This window comes from Lissotriton vulgaris, chromosome 5 (genome assembly GCF_964263255.1).
Source record: "Lissotriton vulgaris chromosome 5, aLisVul1.2, whole genome shotgun sequence".
Lineage (NCBI taxonomy): Eukaryota > Metazoa > Chordata > Amphibia > Caudata > Salamandridae > Lissotriton > Lissotriton vulgaris.
In genome coordinates this window covers 1,931,071,519-1,931,089,327 of record NC_141693.1, presented here as the reverse complement: position 1 = coordinate 1,931,089,327, position 17,809 = coordinate 1,931,071,519, and the positions used below count along the sequence as shown (strand labels likewise).

The 17,809-nt window shown below is 45.0% G+C and overlaps 1 protein-coding gene across 1 annotated transcript in view; it reads right to left on the bottom strand.

Moving 5' to 3' along the window:
- The window catches only part of ATP6V1G2 (ATPase H+ transporting V1 subunit G2), a 33,952-nt gene extending 16,366 nt beyond the window's left edge, over positions 1-17,586 (bottom strand). Inside the window, exon 1 of the mRNA XM_086924559.1 lies at positions 17,459-17,586. Coding sequence (XP_086780685.1) covers positions 17,459-17,540 — 82 coding nt within the window. The 5' untranslated portion in view covers positions 17,541-17,586. The remainder of the gene's footprint in view (positions 1-17,458) is intronic.
- Between the last annotated feature and the right edge of the window lie 223 nt (positions 17,587-17,809).

Below are 17,809 nucleotides of genomic sequence, written 5' to 3'. Positions count from 1 at the left end.
TAGCCAAGTGTCACATTGCACAGAATGGGTTAAAGCAGTGTCATAGGAACACAGCTGGGTGTCTTACAGCCAGGCTCATGAAAGAGCTACATGGAGTATCTAAACTTTTCCAAACACCTTTGTCAGTACCCTTGACATGAGATGACTCTTTGAAGGGATGAGGGGTTTTCCTTGTCTTCAAATATTGTTTATTTTTTTAAGATTCTTGCTTGGCAGCTTCTCTCACCGCACTCACATCACACCACGCCTAAAGGAGCTGCACTGGCTCCCCATCCACAAACAAGCACAATTCAAACTCCTCAGCCACACTTTCAAGGCACTGCATAACATTGGCCCAGTATACCGTGACAACATAACTTCTCAAAGGAAATCTGACAGAGGTGGAAGCCGTCAACATAATCAGGAGAGCCCTGCAGCACATGTCTACAAAATCTCACTCATTTCTTTCCTATTTTTTGGAGTTTTATATAGCACAAACTCGAGCATCAGTTGCTTTACAGACGGACACATTCTTTTTGTGGTAGGCACAGTGAGATGAAGTGATTCGCCCAGAATTACAGGATGTTGAGCTCATGCCGAGACTCAAACCTGGTTCCCCAGTTCCAAAGTCGGCAGCTCAGTCAGTTGCCATGCTACTTCTCAATGCACTACCATAGACCCGCCGGCCTCGTACACTTTGTACCAAACACTAACCACAGACCTCATTGAGGAGGAGAACTGTAAACAAAAAAGAGAGAGGCCCACATTTTAAGCACCCCTCCTAACAAAACTAATGTAGAACAAGCATGAAAGGATTGTAAGTAAACTTCTCAAACTGTGAATTTAATGAACTCTAAACATTACCAGATTAAGTGATTTACCCAGAATCACAGGATGTTAGGTGTCCCTGCCAAGACTTCAAACCAGGTCTCTAGCTTCGAGGACGACTTCTCTAGCCATTAGGCTTCCCACACAATGCAAATAGGATCAGTCAGTGACCACACCCTATAGTCACCACAGCCAGGCAGCAGCAGCCGATCAGCTCATGCATTTCCTACCCTGTTATCTAAAACCACCATTCCCAGCAGGGTTGGATTGGGATTCAAAATCGGCACAGGCACGCAAAAAAAGGGCCCACATTTGCATATTGCCTTTCCTCAAAACACTGCTTCTGCAACATTTTATTTAAAAAAAGGGGGTGAGATACAAAAAAAATGGCCAGATTCGTTTATACTAGTAACTGACTCTGATTTAACAGACATCACCACGCCGGACAACCTAGGTGCGCTCTATAGTCTTCATCACAGAAACATAGCTCACAGCCACATCCCCATAAGCCCTAGATGTCTTCATCCCCAAAGGCTACAGCATTCGGGGCACAGATCACACACAGAAGACGTGGTGGAGCGGCCGTCATTCACATGTCCACTTGACACCTTAGTGAACTAGCAAGCGGTATTTGAACTACGCGCTTTCCAATTCTCTCACTCTGAATGCTACACTGCCACTTCCAGATCCCCCAGCACAATTAAGGACTTCAAACAAGAAATCTCAGAAACACCAAGATAATGAAATAATTCACCTACGCCCTTCTGAACACCTGGACATCAAGCAACACATCATCAAACCTGCCACACATCATCAAACCTATCTAAAGAAAGCAAACACCCTCAGCCTCAGGATAATGACCTCTCACCCCTTCCTATCTCCTTCGCATAATATCAGTGTGAGAAAATGAACATCCCACTCCTTCTATAAATCCCCCACAGACTCTCTCCAACAAGTGAAGCTCTCAAATCACATGGGTCCTCACTAAATGTCAACGTGTACAACACCACTATGAACAGCCATGTGTACTTCAACACAACACTGAAAGCATGATCCTCAATACTCAATACAAAGACAAGAAAAGAAATAGTGGCCGATTCACAGAACTAACTTAAGACAAAATCCTAAACGTACTACTTTTGGTATTCACAGAAGTTAGGAATTTTTCTTAAGTTTGTCTTAAGACAAACTTAAGACAGACTTAAGACAAACTTAAGACAAAATCCTAACATAAGTCTGTCTTAAGTCTGTCTTAAGACAAACTTAAGGCAAAATCCTAACTTCTGTGAATACCAAAAGTAGTAGGTTTAGGATTTTGTCTTAAGTTAGTTCTGTGAATTGGGCCCATAGAGATGATCTAAAAGTCCAAATGACCGTTCCAGCTCCAATCACTCCCCAATACATACAGGTGCATCACCAAGGGGGCCAAAGTGATCATCAATAATCAACAATGCTCAAAGCAACCAACAGAAACAAACCTCTTAAAGGCAATCAAGCACAGTGGCAGCTTCTGTATAGCCACCTATCACTTATTCACGGGGAAGAGAATCGAAACCAGAACCCACACGAATAAAGCTAGACATCCACCTTGCTTCCAATCGCCCGCCATTCCACTGCAAGTGGACAGCCTTCAACCTCGGGCACACCAACATTCCCCGCTCCCTCAAAGCCGCCACCTATTTAGACAACACTACACTGTCAAACACTGTGAAATCCCTCACAATACCCTCACACACTTCCATCTAGACAGACTCTCCCTTGCTGAAAAAGCTCACCTTGGACTATCACTATCTCTCCAACTATTGACCCATCACCCACCTATGCTTTCTCCTATAACTTGAGAAATCAGCCTCCATTCAACCATGAGATAAAATCAGTTAGAAGAGCCTCCAAAAGAATTACCAATCCAGCTTCAGACCAGACTGCAGCACAGAAACGTCCAATCTAGGAGGCTGCAGATGGCCTCGTAATCAGTGAGAGAAATGACGCCGGTCTCCTTGTGGTACCCAATGTCCCCGCAGCCTTTAACACCTTCACCTGCCTTTGTTTCAAACAAATCCCTTATTGACAATGCTTATCTCTACTCTATGGGGATACAGTGTGGGACCCACTTCCAACCCCCAATGCTTCACAAGTATCCACATCGCCTTCAACAAGAAAATTAGAGACAGCACGGTTTAGAAAAGCAATGTACAAAACCCTACATAGATTAACCAAAAATAAAGGTTTATTGCATTGAAAACTTACAAACATGTTCAAAATAGCACTGATTAATATTATTCCTATGTTCCCTAAGATGTGCGCATTTTCAAGGCCCACAAGCCTCCACTTCTGAATCCCTCTCTCGCTCACTACCTACAAAATCGTTGCATACAAAATAGAGTGGTTTTGTTCTTTATTCCCACCAACTGGGTTGTGGGTTATTTGTTCACAATCCGGATATGTACATACTATGCAGGATTGTGTGAAATGGAAGTAGAGAATGCGTGGGGAAGAGCATGAACACCCACCAAACGCACAGTTGTATTAGTGGCCTTTCACACATCACAAAGGTTAGATGTCTCTTGGCCTTTTGAGACTGGTGTCAGTCTTATTAAACTCAGTGATACATGTGTAGATCAGTGCTTAAATTGACATAATAATCAGTACTAGGGCCCTCGTCAGGAGCCCACTGCAACTTGCACCACCAATTACCCCTTCCAGTGCTGCCAATGATAGTACCAACACAACTACTACTCATCATGCTCCTGCCAGTGTGACAATTCAGACTATTGCAGGCCCCCAAGGCTATAAGAATGAATGCGGTGACAGGGTTTCGCCATTTTAATGCATATTGAATTAATAAACAACTGTTGTTGTGCTCATCTCTAAATTAGACAAACCATGCCAAAATGTGGCAGACTATCATAAGTGCCAGTGTTGACAATTAAGTGCCGGTGCTCAGCACCAGAAACCACTGGCTCAAATTAAGTGCTGGTTTAAATGTATTAACTTGTACTCTGCAGGGCACATGTGATTCTGACAACCTATTTACCTGCTCTTCTATAGTCCAAACTGTGTATTCCAGATTCCCTACAGGGTCTGAGTGTTGGTGCTGTTGTCTGTGTGAACGTTCAGCTACACAATTATCACACACCATTTTCTATTGGTGTGGCTTGGCTTTCAACTGTGTTACCAAAGCTTGCTTAGAAGAAAAGACAAAAGAGTTGTGAATGTAAAGATCCATGTAGGCCTGTTACAATGCACTCCAATGGGCTTTACATAGGGAATCACCAGTACCCTGGCAGATGGTGTGACAGTCCACTAGAGAGGTAAAGCCAACTGCCCCTGAGGACTGATAAAGCAGGAACATTTGCCTAAAATAGGTGCCTTCATTTACGCAAAAATATTAACATAAGAATGCAGGAAAACGTGCTTTTTCTTAAATGTGCAAATTAACATGTAGCATGATTTTTGTAGTAACCATTCATTTCTATCGTAATTACATTGCTAAGTTGACTAGGCTTCATTTACTATTTCTCTACCCTTTCTTTACCTTTAATTTCTTCTTAAATAAATTAATGTTCTTTAGGAAACGCTCAACTGTGCTGTATGAAATATTAACTTTCCTAAACTGCATGCTTGCATCGTATTTAGTTATTGTTTAGCTGCCACATACTCACCATAATGAATGTCAAACAGTATCTTAGAACAATGGTGCCTACATTAAATCGTAAATCTCATGACTCAACTCCGTAAGATATAAATAGAATGTTTCTACTATAAAACGGCTCATTGTCATTTAGTAGAATTCAGAATAGCTAATAGTTTAGACTGCAGGGTTCTCGTGGGAACTCAGAGTGACTCTAATGCACATGAATGTTAGCAACTAAGTAGACAACTTGTAGATAACACCTTGATGACTTTGTACGTTTACCATAGGAATCAAGAGAGGAGCAGCAGACCATCGGATGATCCTTTTTCATTGGTTTGAGGTGACTTAACATCAGCATGAATTGTTACATGTGTTTTTGTTCTTATCATATATGTGTTCCTAGTTAGATGCCAGAGCAATGGAGACCTGAGAGCCCAGACTTTCCTTTTCTTCATGCTGTCCAGACTGGTCCAAGCTATCTGTTCTGTGACATCCTTCTATTTCTTAGAATCCTTCGTCCTTTTCACTGTAAGCTACTGCGGACTGTGATTTCTGTCATCTACCATTTTGTGAGTGCCTATTCCAGTATGTAGGCCTGGAGTCTCAGAGACCCCTCTGAGAGAGTCCACTGCGTAAAGGGTGCCTCCCGCAACAGATATAGGGAAGTGATACCTCTTCCCCTAGGATAACAGCTTACTGAACTTTGGACGCTGCTTTGACTCGTCTACTGGTTTGTGTCCCCGTCGCCCTTCCCCTCCTCTTTCCTTGCGATGTCCTTCACCCACCCCTCCTCTTTCCCACCTTCATTCTGATTCGAATTCGAATCAAATTCGAATTAAATGCTCCTTTACAATCTTTCTCTTTTTCAAAAGAGCTCGTTATGGGTTCTGGTAATTAGTATCTGCTAGAGTACAGGAAGGACTTAGTTACCATTCCTTTAAGGAACACACTGTACATTTTCTTGATGGACTCTAACCATGATTTTCTTGATATTTTTGTAAACTGACATCTAATATATTAATTTGAATCAAAAGACAAAAACACTCTTATCAATAAATAAAGGTTTTCAAATTAATATAAAACTGTAATTATTGACTGAAAATAATAGAAAATGTTTATTGAGATGTTATTGACTTATGCTCCAGTCCAAAATGGAGGCAAAGATCCAGTCGACCTGAAGAAGAACAAGGCACGGAGATGGAGACCACCTTTATAAGTCACAGGTTGAAGTAATTTAATTAAAAAATATATCCGCGCCACCAATACCTTCCATCCTATTTAGCTATCCCACCACCCTGCACGTCTGGACATTCTGCCTTTTTCCCAGCCTGTATCTGCCATACTTCACATTGTTGACCTGGACAGGGAAATACCAAGATAGCCGCCCTGCCCTCAATCGTGTGTGGCGACCTCCACCATGACCCGGTGAGTCTTTGATTGGCAAACCACAGAGTAAAGAGTTACCTTTGGTGTTTGCAGCCGAGGTTCAAACAATGGTAACCCACAGTATGCCCCACTTCTAAGTAGAGCAGGTAAACAGGCTTGGTGGGTCCGTCTGATGGTCTCCTGACTGCGGCTGTGCCTAAAGCCACTAGAGATGATGAACTTGCAAACCACAGAGACTAGGATGCCAGTTGTGGGTGGTGCAGCTGGTTTTGGATCTGTATGGGCTGGCAAAGTCAACCAGTGGAGTTCCTTCAGGATGGGGGTGATGTGGTCATATTTCTTTCAGCCCTTAATGAGGTTTGCTGCACCCTGTAGAATGCCAGTAAAAGGGGGGGGGGGTCACTGTGCAGTATTACGGGCCGAGGAGGAGGGTATTGCGAATATCCAGATGCACATGGTAATAAACGAAGTTGGCTACAAAGCCAATATATGAAACACAGCAATCAGCCGTCATCAGCCAGCCGTCATCAGCCAGTGGCAAAGAGAGCAAGGGACCCACGTCTGGACACACCCTGCCAACTTAGGGTGAACAAAGCAAAACCAAAGGGATGATGGAGCGAGTGTTGAACATTGCAAGTACTCACCCCAACTGATCTGGGTTTAAGCCATCATCATTCTTTTCTCACTCCGCCACCCCAGTTCAGACTAAGCCATATGCTTGTTTCCAGTCCAGGAAAGACATGGATTGGCAGTTCGGGCTGGACTGTTCCCATGAGGCACAGGGTCAGACTGATTTGCATATGGCCATGTCCAATGCACTATGAATTTGTGGGGAAGGTTTGTGAAGGTTTAAAGGTAAGGGGACAGAAGGAGACTGGAACCTAGGAGTGGCAAATGTTGTGAAGTTCCCTCCAAGCTGGCCAACTCTACTGTTCTCCCAATACGCCTCAAGTATGTCTGATTTGCAGAGAACATTGAGTGGACCATTCACAGACCAGGCTGGGTAAAGGCTGCAAAGCTGAAATCTATTAGACCACAATCAGGGGTAAGGAAATAATGCCCGGTGCCTGCACCTCCTGAACCTACCCCCAGCGAAAGGGCATTAACTGATGAGCTGCTAGAGAACAGTCAGTTCTCCTGATACCTTCTTGTTGGGAAGAGATATAATGTTGTAGATGTGGAGGATGAACTGCATATATAAGGTGGAGATATGTAACCAAGTACTCCATAAATTGATGTATGTTTGCCTTGAGAAAGAGTTGTATTTTTAACATAAGTTTTTTTCGGGTCATACATATTTTGTTCTCGTCGTTTCTCCTCTTACAGAATTCTTTGAAGCACACAGATCAAGCACTAAACGTGAGTAACTTAACACATAGTTAACACCTTGAGCGCTTTTGAAAAACCACGAGCACTCAAGGCACTTTTTTCGGTCACCTCTTTATACCCATATGTTTGCACAATGAGCATGATCTCAATTAGCATGTTATCTAGCATGATAAAAATGTAGATAAGACAATGAGTAAGTCCTGTTATCATAATGCATTATGCTTTAACTTGTAGCTTTTAATCCCTGATGAAGAGCACATATACTCGAAATGCATTGGAGTGTATCAAGTGCTAAAAATGTTCTTTGAAGAGATGTATTCAGAAGAAGGAATTCATGGAATGCGAATAATTCTCAATGAAACAAAATGAATGAATAAATTCAAGAAAAAACGAAAAAGAGTATTGCGTTAAACATTTCAAACCTGAAGGACGCAAGTGGAGTGCCCAAAGGGGGATGCAACCAAGATTCTTGGAAGCACACATCATAATTCAGTTTCAAGGACGTTACTCACACGACGGAAACGTCACCTCAAGGAGCACCCCAAAAAGTTGCAAAAACATTACAAAAAGACTAAGGATAGTTCACCAAATTATCGGTTGTGCTCTAGCCAACAAATGGAATACGTCAACACTTCATGGACAGCCATTGAATTTGTGAATCATGGCAGATTCTCGTGTTGAAAGACCCCCAACAGGTCTGTAAAGCTAACACCTGTGTAAGTGCCTGGGGGCTCCTGTAAAACCAGAGAGTAAACTAGCCATTCGATGACCATACACAGTACATCAACAAGGGAGCAGTCCCACGTGCTGCATGCTAGTTCACACGTGAAGCAAAGTGCAAAATGTATGCAAAACATTTACATAAATGCATAACTCTTTTGTTTAAAGAGTAAAGGAAGCCTTGGCCCTGCAGTACAAGTGCTCAAATCCTGCCAAAGGGATGAGGGTCAGTGAGGAACTTTTAAACTTGTTTTTTAACTACAAGACCCGACTCCGGTCACTTGTACTATTTGTTTTTGCTAATACACAATAACAATGATGGACTCGTAGAAAGCAGAGACATATATCTCAGGCACCGCGAAGTGCATTAAGTGGGAAGAGAAGGAGGCAGGGTCTGTCTAGTATGTGCAGACTTTGAAGTCACTTCCTCTAGTGAAAAGGCATCAGTCCTTTGACTCCTGAGCCGAAAGAGGAATATATTTACCTGAATTCGACAATGTGTCTATACTCATAGAGGTGTGGAGGAGTGAGAGTGTGACGATTCACTGTGTTTGTACTCACAGACGCGTAGAGGCGTGAGAGTGTAACAATTCACAACTCATAGAAGGTTGGAAGCGTGAGAGAGTGACAATTCACATTGGGCCCAATTCACAGAACAAACTTATGACAAAATCCTAAACTTACTACTTTTGGTATTCACAGAAGTTAGGATTTTATCTTAAGTTTGTCTCAAGTTTGTCTTAAGACAGACTTAAAACACAATCCTAACTTAAGTCTATCTTAAGACAAAATCCTAACTTCTGTGAATACCAAAATTAGTACGTTTAGGATTTTGTCTTAAGTTAGTTCTATGAATTGGGCCCTATGCATTGAGGAGTGAGAGTGTGACAATATACTATGTGTCTGTACTCATAGTAGCATGGAGGAGTGAGAGCGTGACGATATACTATGTGTCTGTACTCATAGAAGCATGGAGGAGTGAGAGCGTGACGATATACTATGTGTCTGTACTCATAGAAGCATGGAGGAGTGAGAGCGTGACGATACACTATGTGTCTGTACTCATAGAAGCATGGAGGAGTGAGAGCGTGACGATACACTATGTGTCTGTACTCATAGAAGCATGGAGGAGTGAGAGCGTGACGATTTACTATGTGTCTGTACTCATAGAAGCTTGAAGGAGTGAGAGCGTGACGATATACTATGTGTCTGTACTCATAGAAGCATGGAGGAGTGAGAGCGTGACGATATACTATGTGTCTGTACTCATAGAAGCATGGAGGAGTGAGAGCGTGACGATATACTATGTGTCTGTACTCATGGAAGCATGGAGGAGTGAGAGCGTGACAATATACTATGTGCCTGTACTCATAGAAGCATGGAGGAGTGAGAGCGTGACGATATACTATGTGTCTGTACTCATAGAAGCATGGAGGAGTGAGAGCGTGACGATATACTATGCGCCTGTACTGATAGAAGCAAGGAGGAGTGAGAGCGTGACGATACACTATGTGCCTGTACTCATGGAAGCATGGAGGAGTGAGAGTGTGACGATATACTATGTGTCTGTACTCATGGAAGCATGGAGGAGTGAGAGCGTGATGATACACTATGTGCCTGTACTCATGGAAGCATGGAGGAGTGAGAGCGTGACGATATACTATGTGTCTGTACTGATAGAAGCATGGAGGAGTGAGAGCGTGACGATACACTATGTGCCTGTACTCATGGAAGCATGGAGGAGTGAGAGCGTGACGATATACTATGTGTCTGTACTCATGGAAGCATGGAGGAGTGAAAGCGTGACGATACACTATGTGCCTGTACTCATGGAAGCATGGAGGAGTGAGAGCGTGACGATATACTATGTGTCTGTACTCATGGAAGCATGGAGAAGTGAGAGCGTGACGATATACTATGTGTCTGTACTGATGGAAGCATGGAGGAGTGAGAGCGTGACGATACACTATGTGCCTGTACTCATCGAAGCATGGAGGAGTGAGAGAGTGACAATACACTATGTGTCTGTACTCATAGAAGCATGGAGGAGTGAGAGCGTGACGATATACTATGTGTCTGTACTCATAGAAGCATGGAGGAGTGAGAGCGTGACGATACACTATGTGTCTGTACTCATAGAAGCATGGAGGAGTGAGAGCGTGACGATACACTGTGTGTCTGTACTCATAGAAGCATGGAGGAGTGAGAGCGTGACGATACACTATGTGTCTGTACTCATAGAAGCATGGAGGAGTGAGAGCGGGACGATATACTATGTGTCTGTACTCATAGAAGCATGGAGGAGTGAGAGCGGGACGATATACTATGTGTCTGTACTCATAGAAGCATGGAGGAGTGAGAGCGTGACGATACACTATGTGTCTGTACTCATAGAAGCATGGAGGAGTAAGAGCGTGATGATACACTATGTGCCTGTACTCATAGAAGCATGGAGGAGTGATAGCGTGACGATACACTATGTGCCTGTACTCATAGAAGCATGGAGGAGTGAGAGCGTGACGATACACTATGTGCCTGTACTCATAGAAGCATGGAGGAGTGAGAGCGTGACGATACACTATGTGTCTGTACTCATGGAAGCATGGAGGAGTGAGAGCGTGACGATATACTATGTGTCTGTACTCATAGAAGCATGGAGGAGTGAGAGCGTGACGATATACTATGTGTCTGTACTGATAGAAGCATGGAGGAGTGAGAGCGTGACGATATACTATGTGTCTGTACTCATAGAAGCTTGGAGGAGTGAGAGCGTGACAATATACTATGTGTCTGTACTCATAGAAGCATGGAGGAGTGAGAGCGTGACGATATACTATGTGTCTGTACTCATAGAAGCTTGGAGGAGTGAGAGCGTGACGATATACTATGTGTCTGTACTCATAGAAGCATGGAGGAGTGAGAGCGTGACGATACACTATGTGTCTGTACTCATAGAAGCATGAAGGAGTGAGAGCGCGACGATATACTATGTGTCTGTACTCATAGAAGCATGGAGGAGTGAGAGCGTGACGATATACTATGTGTCTGTACTGATAAAAGCATGGAGGAGTGAGAGCGTGACGATATACTATGTGTCTGTACTGATAGAAGCATGGAGGAGTGAGAGTGTGACGATATACTATGTGTCTGTACTCATAGAAGCTTGGAGGAGTGAGAGCGTGACGATATACTATGTGTCTGTACTCATAGAAGCTTGGAGGAGTGAGAGCGTGACAATATACTATGTGTCTGTACTCATAGAAGCATGGAGGAGTGAGAGCGTGACGATATACTATGTGTCTGTACTCATAGAAGCTTGGAGGAGTGAGAGCGTGACGATATACTATGTGTCTGTACTCATAGAAGCATGGAGGAGTGAGAGCGTGATGATACACTATGTGCCTGTACTCATGGAAGCATGGAGGTGTGAGAGCATGACGCTACACTATGTGTCTGTACTCATGGAATCATGGAGGAGTGAGAGCGTGACGATATACTATGTGTCTGTACTTATAGAAGCATGGAGGAGTGAGAGCGTGACGATACACTATGTGTCTGTGCTCATAGAAGCATGAAGGAGTGAGAGCGTGACGATATACTATGTGTCTCTACTCATAGAAGCATGGAGGAGTGAGAACGTGACGATATACTATGTGTCTGTACTGATAAAAGCATGGAGGAGTGAGAGCGTGATGATATACTATGTGTCTGTACTCATAGAGGCATTCAGGAGTGAGAGCGTGACGATACACTATGTGCCTGTACTGATAGAAGCATGGAGGAGTGAGAGCGTGACGATATACTATGTGTCTGTACTGATAGAAGCATGGAGGAGTGAGAGCGTGACGATATACTATGTGTCTGTACTCATAGAAGCTTGGAGGAGTGAGAGCGTGACGATACACTATGTGCCTGTACTCATGGAAGCATGGAGGAGTGAGAGCGTGACGATATACTATGTGTCAGTACTCATAGAAGCATGGAGGAGTGAGAGCGTGACGATACACTATGTGTCTGTACTGATAGAAGCACGGAGGAGTGAGAGCGTGACGATATACTATGTGTCTGTACTCATAGAAGCTTGGAGGAGTGAGAGCGTGACGATATACTATGTGCCTGTACTCATAGAAGCATGGAGGAGTGAGAGCGTGACGATATACTATGTGTCTGTACTCATAGAAGCATGGAGGAGTGAGAGCGTGACGATACACTATGTGTCTGTACTGATAGAAGCATGGAGAAGTGAGAGCGTGTCGATATACTATGTGTCTGTACTCATAGAAGCATGGAGGAGTGAGAGCGTGACGATATACTATGTGTCTGTACTCATAGAAGCTTGGAGGAGTGAGAGCGTGACGATATACTATGTGTCTGTACTGATAGAAGCATGGAGGAGTGAGAGCGTGACGATATACTATGTGTCTGTACTCATAGAAGCATGGAGGAGTGAGAGCGTGACGATATACTATGTGTCTGTACTCATAGAAGCTTGGAGGAGTGAGAGCGTGACGATATACTATGTGTCTGTACTGATAGAAGCATGGAGGAGTGAGAGCGTGATGATACACTATGTGTCTGTACTCATAGAAGCATGGAGGAGTGAGAGCGTGACGATTTACTATGTGTCTGTACTCATAGAAGCTTGGAGGAGTGAGAGCGTGACGATATACTATGTGCCTGTACTGATAGAAGCATGGAGGAGTGAGAGCGTGATGATACACTATGTGTCTGTACTCATAGAAGCATGGAGGAGTGAGAGCGTGACGATATACTATGTGTCTGTATTCATAGAAGCATGGAGGAGTGAGAGCGTGACGATACACTATGTGTCTGTACTCATAGAAGCATGGAGGAGTGAGAGCGTGACGATATACTATGTGTCTGTACTCATAGAAGCCTGGAGGAGTGAGAGCGTGATGATACACTATGTGTCTTCACTCATAGAAGCATGGAGGAATGAGAATGTGACAATTCAATATGTGTTTGTACTCACAGAAGTGTAGAGGCATGAGAGTGTGACGGGTCTGTACTCATAGAAGCTTGAAGGTGTGAGAGTGTGATGGTTCACTATGTGTCTGTACTCATGGAAGTGGAGGCATGAGAATGGGACTTACTTCACTATGTGGCTGTAATCATAGACGTATGGAGGTGTGAGAATGTGACAATTCACAATGTGTAATCATTGAAGCATAGAGGAGTGAGAGTAGGACTCAATTCACTATGTGGAGGAGTGTGGCTCAATGGTTAGAGCGGCAGACCTTGATGCAGAGTTCTGGCCAGGGACCAGGGTTCGATTCCCGCCTCGGCGGGTCTCTGGCTCATAAATTCCGCTGACTGGATATTCTCTTCTCAGTGCCTATTCTAATCATGGGTCCCACGCTGCAACTCTGGGCAATAGCTTGCTTAGCCTCCACAACGGCCCCCTACAGCGCTGGGGATGCCTGGTTGCACCCCGGGGATGCCCAGGAGTGGACATTTCACGAGGAAAAGCCAGGACGGGTTCCCTAGCGGTATGAGTACAGCGCCAGGACACACTGCTTGCCGGGGTATCAGTGCGCTTTACAAATACGTCTACATTTACATCTACATATGTGTCTTAGCTCATAGAAGCATGGAGGCTTGACAGTGGGACTTAATTCACCATGTACTCAGGAGCGTTGAGGTGTGAGAATGTCACAATTCTTAATGTGTCTGTACTCAGAAGCGTGGTGGTGTGAGAGTGGACCTCAATTCACAATGTGTCTGTACTCCTAGAAGCATAGAGGCATGAGTGTGTGACAATTCACAAAGTGTCTGTACTCATGAAAGCGTGGACGAGTGAGAGTGTGACAATTCAATATGTGTTTGTGCTTGCAGAAGTGTAGAGGCGTGAGAGTGTGACGATTCACTATGTGTCTGTACTCATAAAAGTTTTGAGGCTCTTTGTCTGCAACCGGCAGCCTGACCTCTCCATCTGCCTATTTAAAAGCTTTTAAATAGGCGGATGGAGAGGTCAGGCTGCCGGTTGCAGTTTCTGTAAGGATTTTGAAAGAGATCCTTGACGAAGAGCCTTTTATGCTCGAAATGCATTGGGCATAAAGTAATGAGCCTACTTTGGTGCACGTTTCACCTTCATTCTTACGTGTTGCTGTGTAAAGTCTGGATGGGCACACAGGTTACATATGAAAAAGTCAAATAAAGAAACAAGATGGAACCACGCAGTCTCTGCAGTGATTTGATAAAATTGGAAAAGTTTATGAAAAAGGAATTGGATTACTACTGGTATCAAGTGATGATAATGGATTACTTAAGAGTCAATGGTTTAGCATGAGGGATGCTTTCCCACGCCGCAGTGCGACAGACGGGTGCGCCACTCATGTGCCCTTAAGTATACTTATGTATGAGCTGTGACCGGGTGGTTCACAGAATCTGATCGCACGCATCTACAGATGAAAGTATTTTTTCAAACTATGAATTTACCAAGGGAAGGAGTGCATTCTTATTACATATTTCTCTTACACATCCCTGTGTGCCATGTTCACAGTTACTGCATTAGATATAGGTAAGACACCCCTAAAGCAGATCTCATAGTCTGAAGGTAGGGTGCACTATATCTCCTGTGAGGACCCCGGCAATATCCATGTCAAATTTTGCGTATTGTAAGTGAACAGGGAAGCCATAAGGGGTAAATGGGCTGGACACTCATCATTACGAGTTTCCCCAGCTCCATGGTGGCTTCACTATACTATGGGATGTTTGGTACCAAACATCTTGTCTTAATAAACCTGCACTGATTCCAGTGTCAGATTTATTAATAATTGCACACAGAGGACGTCTTAGAGGGGTCGCCAGAAACCTACCAACTCTTAGTGTGGTCGCTGACTGGTCTAAGCAAGCCTGTCACCAACAAGCAGAGTTCTGACCTCATGGGGTGAGTGCCTCCACACAGCAAACACAATAAGATGGTGGACGGAGCTTGGAACCTTTTCAGACACTCACCCCCAGTCACTATTAGATCTGGGTTAAATCCATGATCGTTCTTCTGATCACTTTGCCACCCCAGTTCAGACCCAGCCAGATGCAAATCAGTCTGGATCCTACTCCTGGTGGTGACAGTCCAGCCCGTACTGCCTCCGCGCTCAGAGGTCGAAAACAATGCATCTCCAAGATCAGGAAGAGTCATCTGTGGCAGGAAGCTCCAAAGGACTTGCCGTCCATGAAACAGCCTTGAAACGCGACCCTGTTAGAAGTAGCAGCCCCTCCACCCCCTCCTCTCCTAACCCCTTTTGGCTGGAAGACAGGCAGGAAAGCCAATATAAGAAAGGGAGGTGCGCCCTCCTCTGCCACCCTTCAGGTGTTGGAGGCAAGGTAAAACACATTTTTCAGTGCCCATCATATTGAAGATGGTGGGACTCCACCAATCAGGGCCAGGGCTAATTCTTCATCCTACAGGGAGGGGGGCATAATAGAGGGTGAAGGCACCACAGGTAAGGGGCCCTTCGGCCTCTGCCCATCACTCCCTTGTAAACACCCCTAAATTTAGTATTTAGGTGGCACAGCTAGGCCATGAACTTAGATTCCAGGGACACAAGAAGAAGACAAATGAAGAAACTCTGTTGGACCAGGAATTACAGACCTCGTCGTGAACTTTGGACGCAAACTCCTGCCTTTTGCCGCAGTAATCCACAATCGCCATCCTCCAGCTCATCTCATCACTGTGTGGCCTCCACAAAGCCAGGAGGATCATCAGCACTTCGCAAATTGCCAGAGAACTACCTTAAGATAGAGGTACTATCTCCCGGCAGAGGCAGGCACCAAAAACAGCAAAGTCCAGTTCAGCATCATCCAACTCACTAGCCTGGCCAACGTCCCAGAGTACCTGCTGAAAATACACCTGCTCTGGAGGGCCAGCTCGGCCTCTGCACTAAGTCTTAAGGCCACAGGACCCTCTGGAACAGAAAGGCACCAACAGCCCAGGTACCAGAGCCCCCGCTGCAAAAACCTACAAAGCCAAGCCCAGGCGGACTACAACTTTGCCCAGCAGCTCCAGAATCATTGTTTCAAGTTGCCAGCCCCTAACCGCGAGGTTCGTCCGCGCGCCGCTGCCCAGCTGCCCATCTTCACTGCATCTAGCCCGCCCAGGGCATCTTCATTCCAGCTGTTCTGCCGCATCCCCAGAGTCCTTGAGACCTTTACTCCCCCTTGAGATCCTTTGGACTTGCCCACAAGTCGCTTTTTGCATTGCTTTTACAGGTGGCCCCTTTGCTTCATAGCACGCCAGCTACTATGTCTCTTTCTCCTTGCTCACAATAACACTTGGGATGCTCCCAAGAACTTTGCCTCGGAACTTTGGACCTTGGCCCTGAACGCTTTGATCTCCAAAAGTTGATCCACACAAACAACTGCATTGCATTGTTTTTTCTACTTGACTTTTTCCTCCCATAGGAAATGTATTGTGCGTAATTGTACACAACTCTAGATATTGCAATTACTGTGATTTTCTCGTATTACGAAAAGTATTTACCTTGTACCCAAAGTTTGTGGTGTAATATTTATATAAGTATTTTTCTAATTCGGTCTCGACTTCATTCTTTGAGTGTGGGCCTCATTTATTGCCTTGGTGTGTACAACAAATGCTTAGCCCTACCCTCTTACAAGCCTAACGGCTTTCCCACACTACCACAAAAAGTAGAGTATTAGTATTATCTACTTTTGCCTCTGTAATCCAGCAAGGGTCTTCTCGACCTCTCTGCACAGTGTTCCCCATTGTAGTGCACAATATGGAGAGGTGGGTTTTCCACACGTACACATAAATATGACGTAATCGTTCTATATCAGGAACAAAAACCCATGAAAAAGCGTGCATCGAACGCACATGGTATTGTGATAGAGGAAATCAAATGAACATAATGTTTCCAAACAAAAAATATGTAAAGACAGATAGATAGATAGATAGATAGATAGATAGATAGATAGATAGATAGATAGATAGATAGATAGATAGATAGATAGATAGATAGATAGATAGATAGATAGATAGATAGATAGATAGATAGATAGATAGATAAAGGCCCACCTCCATCCGCCTTCAACCACCCCCACGCAAGCCCATGTCATCACTTAACAAAGACGATCGAGATGTCAAAAATAAACTAAAACGTCACTCGCTGCACTACTGTGCACCAGAAGACGACACGACCTCTCCTCCCGCCATGGCAGGCGCCTCTGCTTTGGGACCAAGCGTCTAAGCGCTGCCTCGCAGGTGTCATGTCCAGTCAGGTTCCTCCTTAATATGGATTTCTTTGAATAATGGGGTCTGGCTGCTCACCGGTGCCGCGGCCTCGCAGAAACCCCAAGCTGAGGGATTTCCTGAGGGCTGCCCCTCCCCCACCTTCCCTCCATGAACTGGCGTGACATGCACGAGCCAAAAGGCGACCTCCAATCCCCTGCCCCCGTTCTCCTTTGATGCCCTATCAACATAGCCCCCTCACGCATCCATCCTCCTAATCTCCGTCTCTCGAAATACCCCAGTCTGCCTCTCCCAGGCCTCTTCGCCCACCCTCCTGATACCCCTGCTCCTACAGTACCCGGGGGCGACCTTACGTTTGCGGGCCTCTGCCACCTTCTCCGCGGCCCTCTTCTCGGCCTGCAGCAGCTGCTGGATCCCTTGCGACTGGCTCGCCATCTCTGCCCGCTGCCTCCTCCCTGCCTGGGTACCACAGAAGGAATGGATGCAGGAGGCAGGCGAGAGCGGGGCCTATGAGGGAGGAGTGGGAGGGGCAACTGGGCGGGCGGTAGAAGGGGTGATGGAGAGAGAATGTTTGCATATAGCAGGCGTTCAACACCAACGCCTCACACCTGTGACCTCTGCACATTACACACGGCTGCGTTCAAACACAATACAAATATCCCGAACACAGCCACACACGCATTACACCCACAAAGAGAGCATCC